Below are 14,045 nucleotides of genomic sequence, written 5' to 3' on the forward strand. Positions count from 1 at the left end.
CTGTTTACTTGTTGCTTTGTTGTGTTTAGTCAACAGTCAGGGTGTTTGAATTGTCAAGTGTTCAAAGTTCACTTGTGATGCTGAAGGCCAGGGTTTGATTTCCATATGGGGAAGGATGAATTCCCTCTTTAGTGTCCCCCATAGTGATATTGCCGGAATAGTGCTATGAGCTGGTTACACCTCACCTCACCTCACCTCATCTCACCTCACCTTGCTTACCTCACCTCACCCCACCCCACCCCACCCCACCCCACCTCACCTCACCTCTTCTTCCAATATGACTGCCTCCATGGTTTAGTGGGAGAGCGGAAGGTCCGGGGTTCGATCCCCGTCTGTGTCGTACCAAAAGACGCTAAAAGATGGAACCAGTTGTTACCCTGCCTGGTGTTCGGTATTAAGGGTCTAAAACAAGAACATGTCGGTTGGAGTCAGCATACTGTGTCTGAGTGCGACATGGTATCTCAGTGAGCTAGCACTATAAATCGGCATCAGTCCGGACTAGTACAAGCAGCCACACAAACACACACACGTACATGCATGTCGCTATATAAGTGCAATAATCTTGGATGCGACGTTAAACCCCATTTCACCTCACCAGATCCACAGAGCTGTATTGTTGGTGGTCAGAAGGGACATTTATGGATCAGGTGGTCCTACTTTATTGTGTGTCATTGCACCCTGACAACACGGATGCTACTCATAATATCAATCACTGGTTTGTCTGACCCAGGCTGATATTTTCAGGCTGCCATAATATAGCTGGAATATCGCTTTGTAAAGCTATGTTTTGTAGGGTGACAGGTACTGGTAGCATATCAAGTGTGGTAACAGACCATTGTGATTATCATGAAGTAGCAGGAGCACTTCACAAATCCAGTAAATATAAACAACAATTGGTAGTACCAGAACTACTCTTGAAGATCCGGGGTAGAATAGGTCTTCAGCAACCCATGCTTCTAAAAGGCGACTATGCTGGTCGTAAGAGGCGACTAAAGGGATCGGGTGGTCAGGCTCGCTGCCTTGGTTTGATGCACGTCATCGTATCCCAATTGCGTGGATCGATGCTCATGATGTCAATCACTGGATTGTCTGGTCTAGACTCGATTATTTACAGGCCGCCCTCATATGGCTGGAATATTGCTGTGTGCGGCGTTAAACAACATGAAAAGAAACGAAACGAATACCAGAACTTTCAAGCATTTGAAACATGGTGACGACATATGCCTAAAAAAGGTCGTAAGTTTATCTTTTTCTTGCGGACAGTTCCTTCAGGACAATCACTAGGGTAAATGTACGAATTGGTGTGTCTTCCCTTGCCACTGTTCAAAGGCGGACAAGGGGGCACGGGTGTAGGTAATTTTGTATAAAATGTATCCCCTTGTACCAGAATATATTTCGGAGCTAATATCTGGAACAGTGTCTGATATAAGTAATTATAGCCTCAGAAACTGTAATAATTTGCAAAACATTAATTGCAGAACATAACTATGCTAAATCCCTTTTTACCTGACACGGTCAAGATTGGGAATTTGCTACCAGAGGAATACAGAAATGCTCGTTCTATGAATTTAAGACTTTGATATCAGACCCAGTAGTTTCCGACATTCTCTTCGATCTGAATCTTGGTACTCGAAGTTATTCACTATTCACTGGTGTAGTGATTTAAACGCTGTCAAGGTTAATAGACATATATATCAGATAGAGCAGATTGTGCATGTGGTCACCATATATATAGAAGATGATTCTCACTATCTGCTCACGTTTAAGATTTTTGCAAATATTAGGCACGATATGTATTTTTACTACCGTGGATATAATTCACAAACAATTCTTAATGGTAACCAAATCTGGAAAAGTTGACTAACAATAACATCATTGAATCCGTTGATATGTTTATTACTAAATCTAAAAGATTTGAACTCGGTCAGCCATTTATACAGCATTCTATAACAGTGTGTATGTTAACTGCGTAAGTGTGGAAGTAATCTTTTATGTTTTAAGTCTTTTATAGTAATGTCAACTACGTTGGTGGTACATGAGCTGTACATTAAGTCTACCTTTCTCTTATATTGTTACATGATATTTGTATTTTTGATGTATGCATTAAAACTGCCAGTGTATGTACCGTATTCTACGTAATAAGCGGCCCGCTCTGATAAGCGCCTATGGTGATATTTGCTAATATATTGGCTAGTGAACAATCCCAATTAGCACCTCTTCCGATTGATCAATGTACACAAGACTTAGTTATTCGTGTATAATACGCACTCGTGTCTTATATGTACCCTTAATTATGGGCAATTAAATTCGGGAAAAATATATCTGTCGTGTATAATACACGCAGACTACTCCTTTGTATCATTTCAGGTCCTCAAACGTAGAAATTTACGATCTTTCAACTCTGTTGTTTTTTTTCACCAATATTATAATTATTCTAACAAGAGCCCCCTATTTCTAATTTTGAGAGCGCCCTGAGCCCTTATTACGTCCAATACGGTATGTAATCATCGGGAGCGGTTTTGAGATATGCATTGTTGCTTGTTTACCACCTCCATTTCATTCTACATAAATGTGCTAAAGTAGAAAATATGTTTAAACCAATATTTCTAAAAAAAATGTAATATTTAAAAAAGGCGGACGACAGAGTAGCTGTGAGAAATGGTATCTTAATGGACAACTTGTGAAAGTTACACACGGTTATTAATACTTGGGTTTATATTTCAGCAACAGCTTATCATGGACACCTGCTTTGAATAATATTGCAGTCCGAAGTAAAATGATTTTAGTTACTCTGTTGAAAAATATCACATGTCTTCAACCCTATTTACCATAGGTTTTGACCCGTGGAGATCCGGGGTACACAGAAAAAACGATCGTTTAGCGATTAAACCGTTAACTAAACGGTAAAATGTCTCCACTTTTAAAACGCGTTTAGCGTTTTGTTTCTGAACACTACTTGTTAGTTTCTAAACACCAACGTTTAGGTTTATAAATATGCATGTTTAGTTACTAAACACCTTGTATTAAACGCTATGCGTTTAGAAAACTAAACACTGAAATGTCTCCACTTTTAAAACGCGTTTAGCGTTTAGTCCCGTTTAGTGCCTAAACGGTCGCCTGTATAACTGAATTAAGCTAGAATCAATATCATATGATGTCCTCATACCTATAAAAAGTACATAACTGGGATAAACACATTTTTAACAAAAGAAATGTAGAATTAAACATTTTATTTTGCCATAAGGAAACATGTCAATCTAGTCAAGTAAATCATGCATGCTTCAACTTTCTTCAAGAAGTGAACACATTTTTTGGTTTCGGAACCAAAGATTTCCTTGAAAAAGAGTTCTTGCATAACGCCTTACATCTGTGCATACTGCCTCTGGTAATCCAGCCAAGCTACATAGTATATGGCCAGCAGCTGGACCACTGCCTTCCTGAAGTTCCTTATGACAGGAAGGTTTACCCCGTCGGCGTGTATGATTGCCTCAGTTATCCGGTTGTCCTTTACAAAGATCCGAAGCATCGGCTTCCTCGTCAATTTGTTTAGGAGACAACTCCTGCAACCAAAATATATGCGTGATAATAATAATAATAATAATAATAATAATAATACTAATAATATCATACTTAATATTTCTATTATTATTTTCATGACATATATTAATCAGTATAGATCTAATAAAGAAAAGAATAACCTTAATCAATACACGCACTGATCTAAAAAAAATACTACCGCCCCCAGCAATTACCTTTAATCAAGTCTTACAAATAACTCCTTACATGCCGAAAATGTCTAATCTTTGTAAATTGAAAAAGAATAGACAAAAGAGGGTGAAGGAGTAAAAGACACCTTTGATTTTTTTCCAATATTGAGATGCTTTTCGCTCCTCGGTCCCTGTCATATCCTGTTTCCCTCACCATATAGCGAAAAGTCTCAATATCTTCCATTAGTTCCTGCAAAAGTCAAAGCATTAAATTATTTCTAAATGGACGTTCAATATTTAAAATGAATAGTGATCATTTCCAATATAAAGTTTTAGTAATTTTGCTAATCTAAAATAATGTGTTTTAGTGTTACATCAGCTTCGTCAGTGGGGGGCATGATTTCCTTCACGGCGTTGAATAAATCATTTGTTGATTTTTCCACTGACCTCCAAATTTCCCCACCTTTCATTAATTTGATCTCCATGAAAATCTGCAATATATGAAATGATAGATGTAGAATACGAGCAAGATGCTGCAGTGCATGTCACAACAAAGTTTCGGTCATGTTTGTGATATCGGACAAGGTGTTGTTCATAGTTTAAAGGATTACTTGTGGTCTAGAAACACATTGAACAAGTAAAATTATCCATTCTTTCCATAACATAAGAATTAGGACAGGCAAAAACAAGTTTTTCTGTGATAGACCTAGAAGACCATGCACCCCACCAGAGAAGAATAAACTCCACAAGTAGCAACACCGTCAAATGCATTGTATTTACAAAATCTTCACTCTACATATCCCTACATCGTACTGATTCAATTTATTGCCTTAGATGTTGACCAAATATATGTTTAACTGCCAAAATAGAAAATAGGAAAAAATCACCTGGAAGATCCTCACTGTGGTGTAAGATGGCGTCTCCGTCAAGGGTAAAAGGACGCGTCTAAAGGGCAAGGTCACAGGCGGGATAACTCTTAATCTACACATTAGTCGTTTAGAAAGTAAACAGGTGATGAGCCTTCAAATCATACATGACGAATGTGTCCAAAACTATTTATTCACATTAGTTTTTGTTAAAATAAAGACAGTACCACTTGTTTCTTTAATATAATAACTTCTGGGATATTTTGTAAATATAAACGATATGTGTTTAGAAACTAAACCACTATGTTCATATACATATAGAAACTAAACTATGACGCTTAGAAACTAAACATGCATGTTTAATCAAACTAAATACACTTCGTTTAGAATAGTGGCGTTAAAACATCAAACTAATTTTATAACAGCTACACAATAGAAAATGTAGAAGTCCACAGTATGTTAAGATATGTGTTGGGTTGTTTGTATGGTCACTGAGCGTATTATTTTATACTGGGATCTATCTGTTACTTAAATCACCCAAGAAAGAGTAAAATCGTAAAGATTCCAGTGAAGAGGTTATATTTCCGACAACTATATCCATAGTATTTCCTCTATTATTAATACTTTGTTAATTTGAAAAAAGTTCTTTAAGGCTTCCTTTTAATATTTGCTTTATATGTGTATTAAACAGTAAATGTTTAATATCTAAACGGTACCGAGTAAGGCGACTAAATGGAAATTGTTTAGATATTAAACGTAAACGATTTGTTTCTAAACAAAATCCGTTTAGTTACCTAAACGATCTAAACACCCATTTTTTACAGTGTAGAATAGGTCTTCAGCAGCCCATGCTTGCCGTAAAAGGTGACTGCTTGTCGTAAGAGGCGACTAAACATGTGGTTGATGCTCATGATGTAAATCACTGGATTGTCTGGTCAAGTCTCGATTATTTACAGACCGCCGTCATATATAGCTGGAATATTGCTTAGTGTGGCGTCAAACAACAAACAAACAACAAACTAAAGGTTTTCTTCAGAGTGTTTGATTATAAAATATTACATATGTTATAATATGGCTCCGGGAAATGGGTTTTTCATAAAAAGGAAGCTGTCGAGAAAATTCAGTTATATGCAGGTAAATCGTTTTTTAATGTTAAACTCTGTATATCAATAATGTGGTAGATTTCCCCTCCATATGAATGCAATGATGAAAGCATTTCAGTACTGGTTACGCTTATCACATATGCCTGTACTAGCCTACTTAAGAAATGTAACAATATGTTAGTCTTTATGACAGTAATGGTAAAACTAACTGGGTCATAAACCTAAGAAAAAAACTGTTTTAACTTGGTTTTGAAGATGTATGGCTTTCACAAGCTCAAGGAAATGACCATTTATTTACACTTCTGCTTACACAATGCTTTAAAGATAATTTCCAACAGTTAAGGATCAGTGATTTACAACCAAGTTAAAAATGTCATTCTATTCCCAATATGAGACGACTTTAAACTGTGAAGAGTATTTAACTTGTATAAATGTTTGTAAATTTCGCATATGCTTATCCCGATTTAGATGCAGTTCACACTGGCTTGGAATTGAAACTGGCAGAAGAAATAAAACCCCGTAATGAGAGATACTGTAAAATTGTGGAAGACGAGTTTCATTTTTCTGCTTGTGTGGCTCGCATATCATTTACGACAGATAAATATTCCAACTTTGTATGATATACATCCGAATATCCATACATATAATGCTCTCCTATCTCCTACAAACAGACATTTGATTGTCAATCTTTCTAAATTCGTGTACGGTAGTAAACAAATACGATCCTGTATATTGTCGCTGTGACCGTGACCCAATAAATAAGTACAATGGGTCTGCGATGATGCGATGTAAACAACAACAAAGCGCGGATGCGGCATTCTTGTATAAGACTGGAACAATTTGTGATCAGACGTTGACATACAAGTGCTGAATGTGAATGCAAATGATCCGCAAAGACGTTTTGTAGTTGTGTTCATTATGTTGAATACATGTCACCAAATGAGATAGGTCTGGTTTGTAATACCATTGGTATACCCGAGGGCGCCAATACACTATCCAAATGTGTAAATCTTACAACTGTTTGAACAATATTTCACTTATATCACGGCGAAGAAAAGCCTGACGTGATGCAGGTCTCAGACGTTTACCACTTTGATTTATCTCATGGATGCGCTGCAGACAAACCAAGAGTCATAATCAGAGCAGATATGTGATTCGAATATACAATCATAGAATAGAAGTATGGGAGCAGAAGTTTGTTTTTAGTTTGTTGCATAAAGCTGCACTCAGCAATATTCCAGCTATATGACGGCGGTCTGTAAATGATCGAGTCTGGACCACACAATCCAGTGATTGATACCATGAGCATGGATTGGGACATGCATCAACCAAGTCAGCGAGCCTGACCACCCGATCCCGTTATTCGCCTTTTTATGACAAGCATAGTCACCTCTTATGGCAAGCATGAGTTCCTGAAGACCTATTTTACCCCGGATCTTCACGGGTTAGTAGCAGAAGTGTAGTAGTGGTTGTTGTTGTTGTAGTAGTGGTAGTGGTAGTGGTAGTACTATATAGCGTAGAAGTCGTGTTGGTATTGGGTATTTGTTGTGGAGGTATAGTATCAGCAGTTCCAATGGAGGTAGGTATAGATTAACAAAGCGTTGCTTCTAGTCTGTCTTACAGACCCTGATACAAATATATATCAAATACAGCCCATGCAAGTCTATAATGTTTGGCAAGTCTAGATCACCGCAGTATCAGGAAATGAAGAGAGTCACTGGGCTCCTTTTTATTATATTTTTATTAAGATAACTGAACAACTGTTTTTTTATGTACGATATGTTCATTTCAGAGACTAGATTTTAGTCTACGTTCCTTCCTCAATTCGCCATTTCGCTTGGTGTTTGTCATAAATGTCCGCGAGAAAAAGATAAACGTACGACCTGTCATGTGTGACATTTTAGTTTAATCAGGAAAGGATGTAGCATGCTACTTTAGAATGTCCCAAGTGCGCTGTGCCATGATAACGATGTTTGTAAGTACTTGAACAAAGGAGGTGGCCCCACAAGAGGTCAGTTACATACGGTCAGTTGCATTTGCCATGGTCAGTTTGCCCGGGGGTGATGAAACCTGTCCATCTGTGTGTACGCTTCCTTGAACCCCAACAAGTGTCTGAATAATGCGGGTAGACTGATAGCCTAGCAACACACGAAAAATAAATCCGCTGGTAACAAGTATATTGTAATAACTTGAGTACCACTTTGTATCGCCTGAACTGACACAGGTGGGTTTTGGGGTGGGTAGAAGATTAACATTTAGTCTCAGAAATAAAGTTATCATATTTAAATATATATATCTAGAAAGTAAAAAAAAACCCACTTTGTATCGCCTGTACTGACACGGTTGGGGTTTGGGGTGGATAGAAGATTAAGATTTAGTCTCAGAAATAAAGTTGTCATATTTAAATATATATATATCTACAAAGTAAGAAACCAAAACCAAAATGGATCCCAGAACAATGCATAATTCTAATAATTTTTAGATTTAGGCAATCTAGACTTGTCAAATCATTCTAGACTTGAGTTGGACTCCTTTTTATTATTTATTCTCTAGGGTCTGGGAGACAGACTGCATGGGTGGGGGTTCAGGATGGGATCTCAACACCTCATGCATGGGGTGAGTTGTGGTGGGATGAACGCTGCTTTGAATGGTATTTAATGCAGAACTTGATATGATGACGTGTGGGAAGAATGACCATAGTCTGTGTTACCTACACGGACATGAGGTAGGTAGGACAGTGAAACTCACAGAGTAATGAAGTAATGAAAATGTCATGTCAAATCTTGATGGTTGTTCTCACTTCCCTGTGAATTCACTGTCCTAGGTTAGCCTGATAACTCTTAAGACTCTTAGCCCGTCGTTGGAGGAAGGAGGCCCAAAAGTTTAACACCGCTTGGAACAGAATTTCAGTTAAATACGAGTGTGTCAGCTTAATACGAGAGGAAAGCCTAACGTAACACAGACTATTGGTCATTTTAAGGAAACTATTCAAAGCGAATATGGGATTCAAACATACGACCACCGAATCCATAAATAGTTAAAGGGACGCAACTCTGGTCATCATGCCGCACTGTCGACTACTGGTGTATCTGCTTCAGACTCGACCATAGCCAGCAGGACTCGCGGTCTGAGATGGCAATCATGCCCCCTTGTCGATTATTGGTTTGTCTCCTCCAGGTTCGACCACAGACAGCAGGTCACCGTGATCAAGGGTGGTAATCTTGACACAGCTTGAGCTCCTCTAGGCACGACCTCAGACAGCCGGTCATCGTGATCAATGATGCAGCTGAAGATCAAGATTCCATGTACATCCCTGTCAAGTTCGACACAAGGTACAGGTGGCCCTGATCCTTGTGATTGCTGCAGATAGCAGTTACAGTTGTCTGTCGCGATGTTGAACATCAAATATATCCGTGAAGCGGATTTAGTCAATAATTTTAAACTCCAAGAGCAGCGTGAGCTACCGTTGACTCATCACGTTTCCGAATGAACGCCCGGATAGACGCGCAGATGCATATCACCAAATGACATATTTTATACTTATATACATCAGCACAACAATAACGTTCAATATACGTACAATAACGACAGCGTCTTATTCAAAATCAATACTCAAGTGTGAACTGTTGAGAGTGGATACTTTTTCCCACACTTCTTTTGTAAGCAACTTCTCAAATCAGGCGCTAGGTGTATGTAGCCATATAAACATGTAATTTCACAAACTTAGTTTAACAAAAAACATAATATCAAAATCACATTTGCAACCTTTGATAAAAACAATAAGAATTATTTAAAAAATCATCATGGATGAAAGTCGCCGAATTGATGTTTTCAAATATATCATTTCTGACCATCCAGACTAAAACAAATCCAAGAAGCCACGGTAAACAGACTATAGGTACGGTGGTAAATAGCTTAACTTTGCTTTTAACTATTGCACTTGACATTCAAGAATGACTCTCTACACGTCTGCAAGATCGTGACAGCTTGTAAGCTGTATGGTACAATATTTCTTCAGTGAGCAGCAAAGGACTAACAATACACAGGGTGACTAAACAGTTTAAAGTCTCACTGGCAGTTTTATTGGTTATGTTAGTTTTATTATCCAACTTATTGACTGAGACAGGCCTTGATGACGTAGGAAATTACGCACCATTCACGGCAGGCAAACAAACGACCATGCAGTTACTAGTATATTTAAGCACAGATATATATTTGAAATTCTATACCTCAGAGACTAAACAAGTATGAAATATGGCGGTTTTTGAAGTTGTCATTTACATAGCATATCTCATATATGTTATGCGTTAAATCAAACTATTTATACTACGAGCATATATACTACATGTAAGGTTAGAAGCGCGTCGGGCTATATATAATTTTATACACATCTATGTATGTGTCAACAGCGATGATGAATTTAAATAAACCATACACAATACGACATGTATATAAGGATTGTTGTACCTATTGATTTGGGATTTTTACCTGTGGACTACACCCTCTGTTGCTTGGTGACGCTTGCCCATGACCCCGTTTAGGTCACTGTGACATGTCTTCACGGATATCCGGTGATGTCTTGGCGAGATATCACGACTTCCATTGTCCCTGTGCGTGTACTGTGTACGTCTTGACGCAATGCAGGAACGCTGGTTGCTCAAACATCTGATAAATACAGTAAACCTCGTTAGACCGGGCCCCGTCTATCCGGAAAGCCCGCCTAGCGGACGATAGTGGTGGGAACATCTAGAAGTTTATTAACTTAAACGGATATACTCAAATATACCCAGATATCAGATATTATTTTAACTTAATTCCGATTTCACGGGGAACGGGGTAGTCCGGATTAACAGGGTGTCGCTGTCATCGAGAACACGGTATTTGGGACTTTGCCTGGCTATCTTAAGCCACTGTTATAAACCTACTGCTAATTTTGCCAATTGTATTGTAAATATATTTCTATCTATTAAAGTATGGGAGTTAGATCACCTTAGTGCTACGATCGCTTTGTGGAACGGGAAAAGTCCCAGGTTGGTTGAGTGACTCGGCAATATTCCAGCTATATGACGGCGGTCTGGAAGTAATGGAATCAGGACCACACAATCCAGTGACTGACATCATGAGCATCGATCGACGCAATTGGGATACAATTTCCATGCTTCCTGGTTGCCAAGCAACAGGCTACCCAGGTCACCTGCACTTTGCTAAATCTTATACCGTGTTCGCATCTTGCCAACTATTCTCCGGGTTAATCCCCCGAGAAGATCCGGATTAGAATTCAATTGTTCTTCAGCAACCCATACATGCTTGTCGAATAATTAACAGGGTCGGGTCGTCAGGCTCGCTGACTTGTTTGATACATGTCATCGTATCCCCATTGCGTAGATCGATGTCGCCGTCATATACCTGGAATATTCTTGGAGTGCGGCGTTAACAACAAACAAAGAAAACTATTCTACACCAACTGTTTTCTATACTGACTTACACTATTGTACGAGTGAGCGAGTGAGTTTGGTTTAACGCCGCTTAGAACAGCGTTCCGGCTACATCACGGCGTGTGAGCTTCATGTGGAAAGAAAACCCGAAGAATTATTGTATGTTGTTTAATGCCGCACTCAGCGATATTCCAGCGTGTGATGCACGTTTAAGGCGTTCATCACTTTGGAGTGAAATCCACGAGTACGGGTATGGCGCTGACAAACCTAGAAACCTAATCAAGGCAAGTCGGGATTCGAACCCACGATCCTGTGTTTGTAATGAAGCTATATAAAAGCGAATGGGACCAGGGCCTTGATAGAATAGAATGGAGAATACATACAGTGGATTTCGAGGATGACAGCTGGAGTGTGACTTGACATCTGCCTAGGTGATCCCACAGAGAATGGCTAAAACATCACTCACTCACTCACTCACTCACTCCTAGATAAACATCCCTCACCACATCGAGTGAGTATGACAGCAGTATTACAGGTATATTCCGGGTTCTTGGTCTGGGCATACCATTTATAGCTTGAACAAGGATACACACCGCCCGGGCATGAGTGACAAAAAACAAGGACTGGTCGGCTCAAAGTCAGTATACTGTGTCATGTTAAACTGCGGCATGGTATCTAAGTGTGCTAGCAATATAAATCAGCATAAGTCCGAACTAGTACAAACAGCCACACACACACACACACACACGCGTGCATGCACGTCGCTGTATCAGTGCTATAATCTTGGACGCGACGTTAAACCCCATTTCACCTGACATTAGATCTACGTTGTAATTCATACACTTGCAGTTAAGAGTTATCTCCCCTAGTTCACTGACTGTTCTGTGATTAATTTGGCAAATGTATTGTTTACAAGGGTACAGAGAGTATGTTTTAGACATACATCCTGTACATACAGCTCTAGGTGAGTCTTGAAAAGAAGTGTTTACGAAATCAGCATTAGGTGGATATCCCTAGTTATTCATCTCCAACAGCCAGTAAGTGAAAAACTACTTTAATAAGGCCTCAGGTCAATTAAACTATTATTCCCGTACACACTTAGGCATGCTGGAGAAAATAAGAATTAATGCGAAAAAAGAACACGTTTGCAAATTGATTCCAAACCTGCTTTTCACAAGCACGATTCACCCAGAAATATGTGTCTTCAAGAAGTTTCTGTCAGGGTGTTTAGTTCATGGCGCCCCATCTTTGTGGCCAGCATCAAACATGCACGAAATTGTATTGCTATGGAAACAGTGGTCAACGAAAAAAAACCATAAAATAAAAATAAAATTAGGTGGTCAACGCCATGCACACACTAAAATTAATTAAACATTAAACTCGGGGACGCGGTGGCCTAGTGCAGGACACGGGCTCGGCAACACGCTGTGGAGTTGCGCCCCTTTGTTGACGGACACTATACATGTACCTTGGTTGGTTGGTTTCTTTGTTGTTTAACCCCGCACTCAGCAATATTCCAGCTATATGACGGTTGTCTGTAAATAATCCAGTGATTGATATCATGAGCATCGATCTACCAATTGGGATCGATGACATGCATCAACCAAGTCAGTGAACCTGACCACCCGATCCCGTTAGCCGCCTTTTACGACAAGCAGAGTCACCTTTTACGGCAAGCATGGGTTGCTGAAGACCTATTCTACCCCGGAACTTCACGGGTCCAATATACCTTGAGCACCACCCTCGTTTCACGAAAGTGGTAATATAAGAGCTAACGAATTAAATCACGTGTCTCGCTTCCTTATTAAGCTAACTTGTTCAAATTGGCGTAAAACATAAAAGCAATAACTCTTTGATCGAAGGAATACGTAGTTGTAAAAATAAGCAGTTATATAACCATGCAGAATTGCGTAGTTGAATATATCTCGTGATCTTTACACACATATAAATATTAACCCCTGCATTTAACCCGTGTTAGCTGAACTGTTATAAACCCAAACGCTGTTGTTGAATATGATATTTACTTAACTCAAGCCTGGTATTTTACCCGTGTTGGTTAATTATTTTTACCAACACTGATTTGTCCAGTCGTCTTGTGCCCATTGTATATTATATGTTATGTTGACACGAGTCTATCATTAGCTTTGTCACGAGATTGTGTCACGACCGCACCAAATTGAACTTTTGAAGTTTATTTACACATGTGTGTACTATATAGTCTACTTGAGGATTCAGAATTAATCCAATCACTGCATGAGAACACGGTTGTCTTATATAGTCCGGCAGAGAGGACAAAAACCAAGAATTGGAGGATAAAGTTTTTTTATTGCTGGATTTGTTTAAGTACACATTCTAGGTTATGAAATTGACTGATGACACTCTGTCATCTTTGGGCATTTAAAAATATTCAAGATGGCCGCCAAAATACAGGGTCTTTGCAGGGACTTTTTGAAACCATCGAAAATAAATTGTGTACAGCTTCTATTTATGTAAATAATTATTATGTCCATTTCATTTTTACATTATGCATAAAAAACTAAATCCGTGTATATTACCACCTATTTGTTTTAAAGCATGAACGTACATTGCTAGAAATGTGTCAGTATATGTTTTTTTTCTTGAATGTATGTGAAGAAATATTACGTATATATTTAAAATAACAAAATGTGTGTTATTAAAGAAATTACCATTCCACTTGGTGTATAAAGTTGCATTAGTGGACGAAGTTCTACAGCGGGTAATAGATTTGATTGTTAGCCTATACAAACATGACAATCAATTTCCGCTGTAATACACAAGCTACTACGTGGTTGAGCAATACGACAGATTTTTACAACAGCCGTTCTTAAAAAAACACACCTCGCACAGTGAATGGCTCCAACAGGACGATGAAATATTCGGACCAATCAGCGCACGGTATTTGGGGGAAGTCCC

The 14,045-nt window shown here is 38.8% G+C and overlaps 1 protein-coding gene across 1 annotated transcript; it reads right to left on the minus strand.

The window, feature by feature from the left end:
* Positions 1 to 3,215: 3,215 nt before the first annotated feature.
* LOC124144160 lies at positions 3,216 to 10,306 on the minus strand. The gene is made up of 5 exons (XM_046513418.2): positions 10,165 to 10,306; positions 4,595 to 4,688; positions 4,082 to 4,198; positions 3,854 to 3,957; positions 3,216 to 3,560 (listed from the first exon to the last, which is right to left on the minus strand). The coding sequence occupies exons 1-5, from the start codon at positions 10,203 to 10,205 to the stop codon at positions 3,362 to 3,364; spliced, it is 555 nt and encodes a 184-aa protein (XP_046369374.1). The 5' UTR covers positions 10,206 to 10,306; the 3' UTR covers positions 3,216 to 3,361.
* Positions 10,307 to 14,045: the final 3,739 nt, after the last annotated feature.

This window comes from Haliotis rufescens, unplaced genomic scaffold, assembly GCF_023055435.1.
Source record: "Haliotis rufescens isolate VD_foot unplaced genomic scaffold, xgHalRufe1.0.p SCAF_7, whole genome shotgun sequence".
Lineage (NCBI taxonomy): Eukaryota > Metazoa > Mollusca > Gastropoda > Lepetellida > Haliotidae > Haliotis > Haliotis rufescens.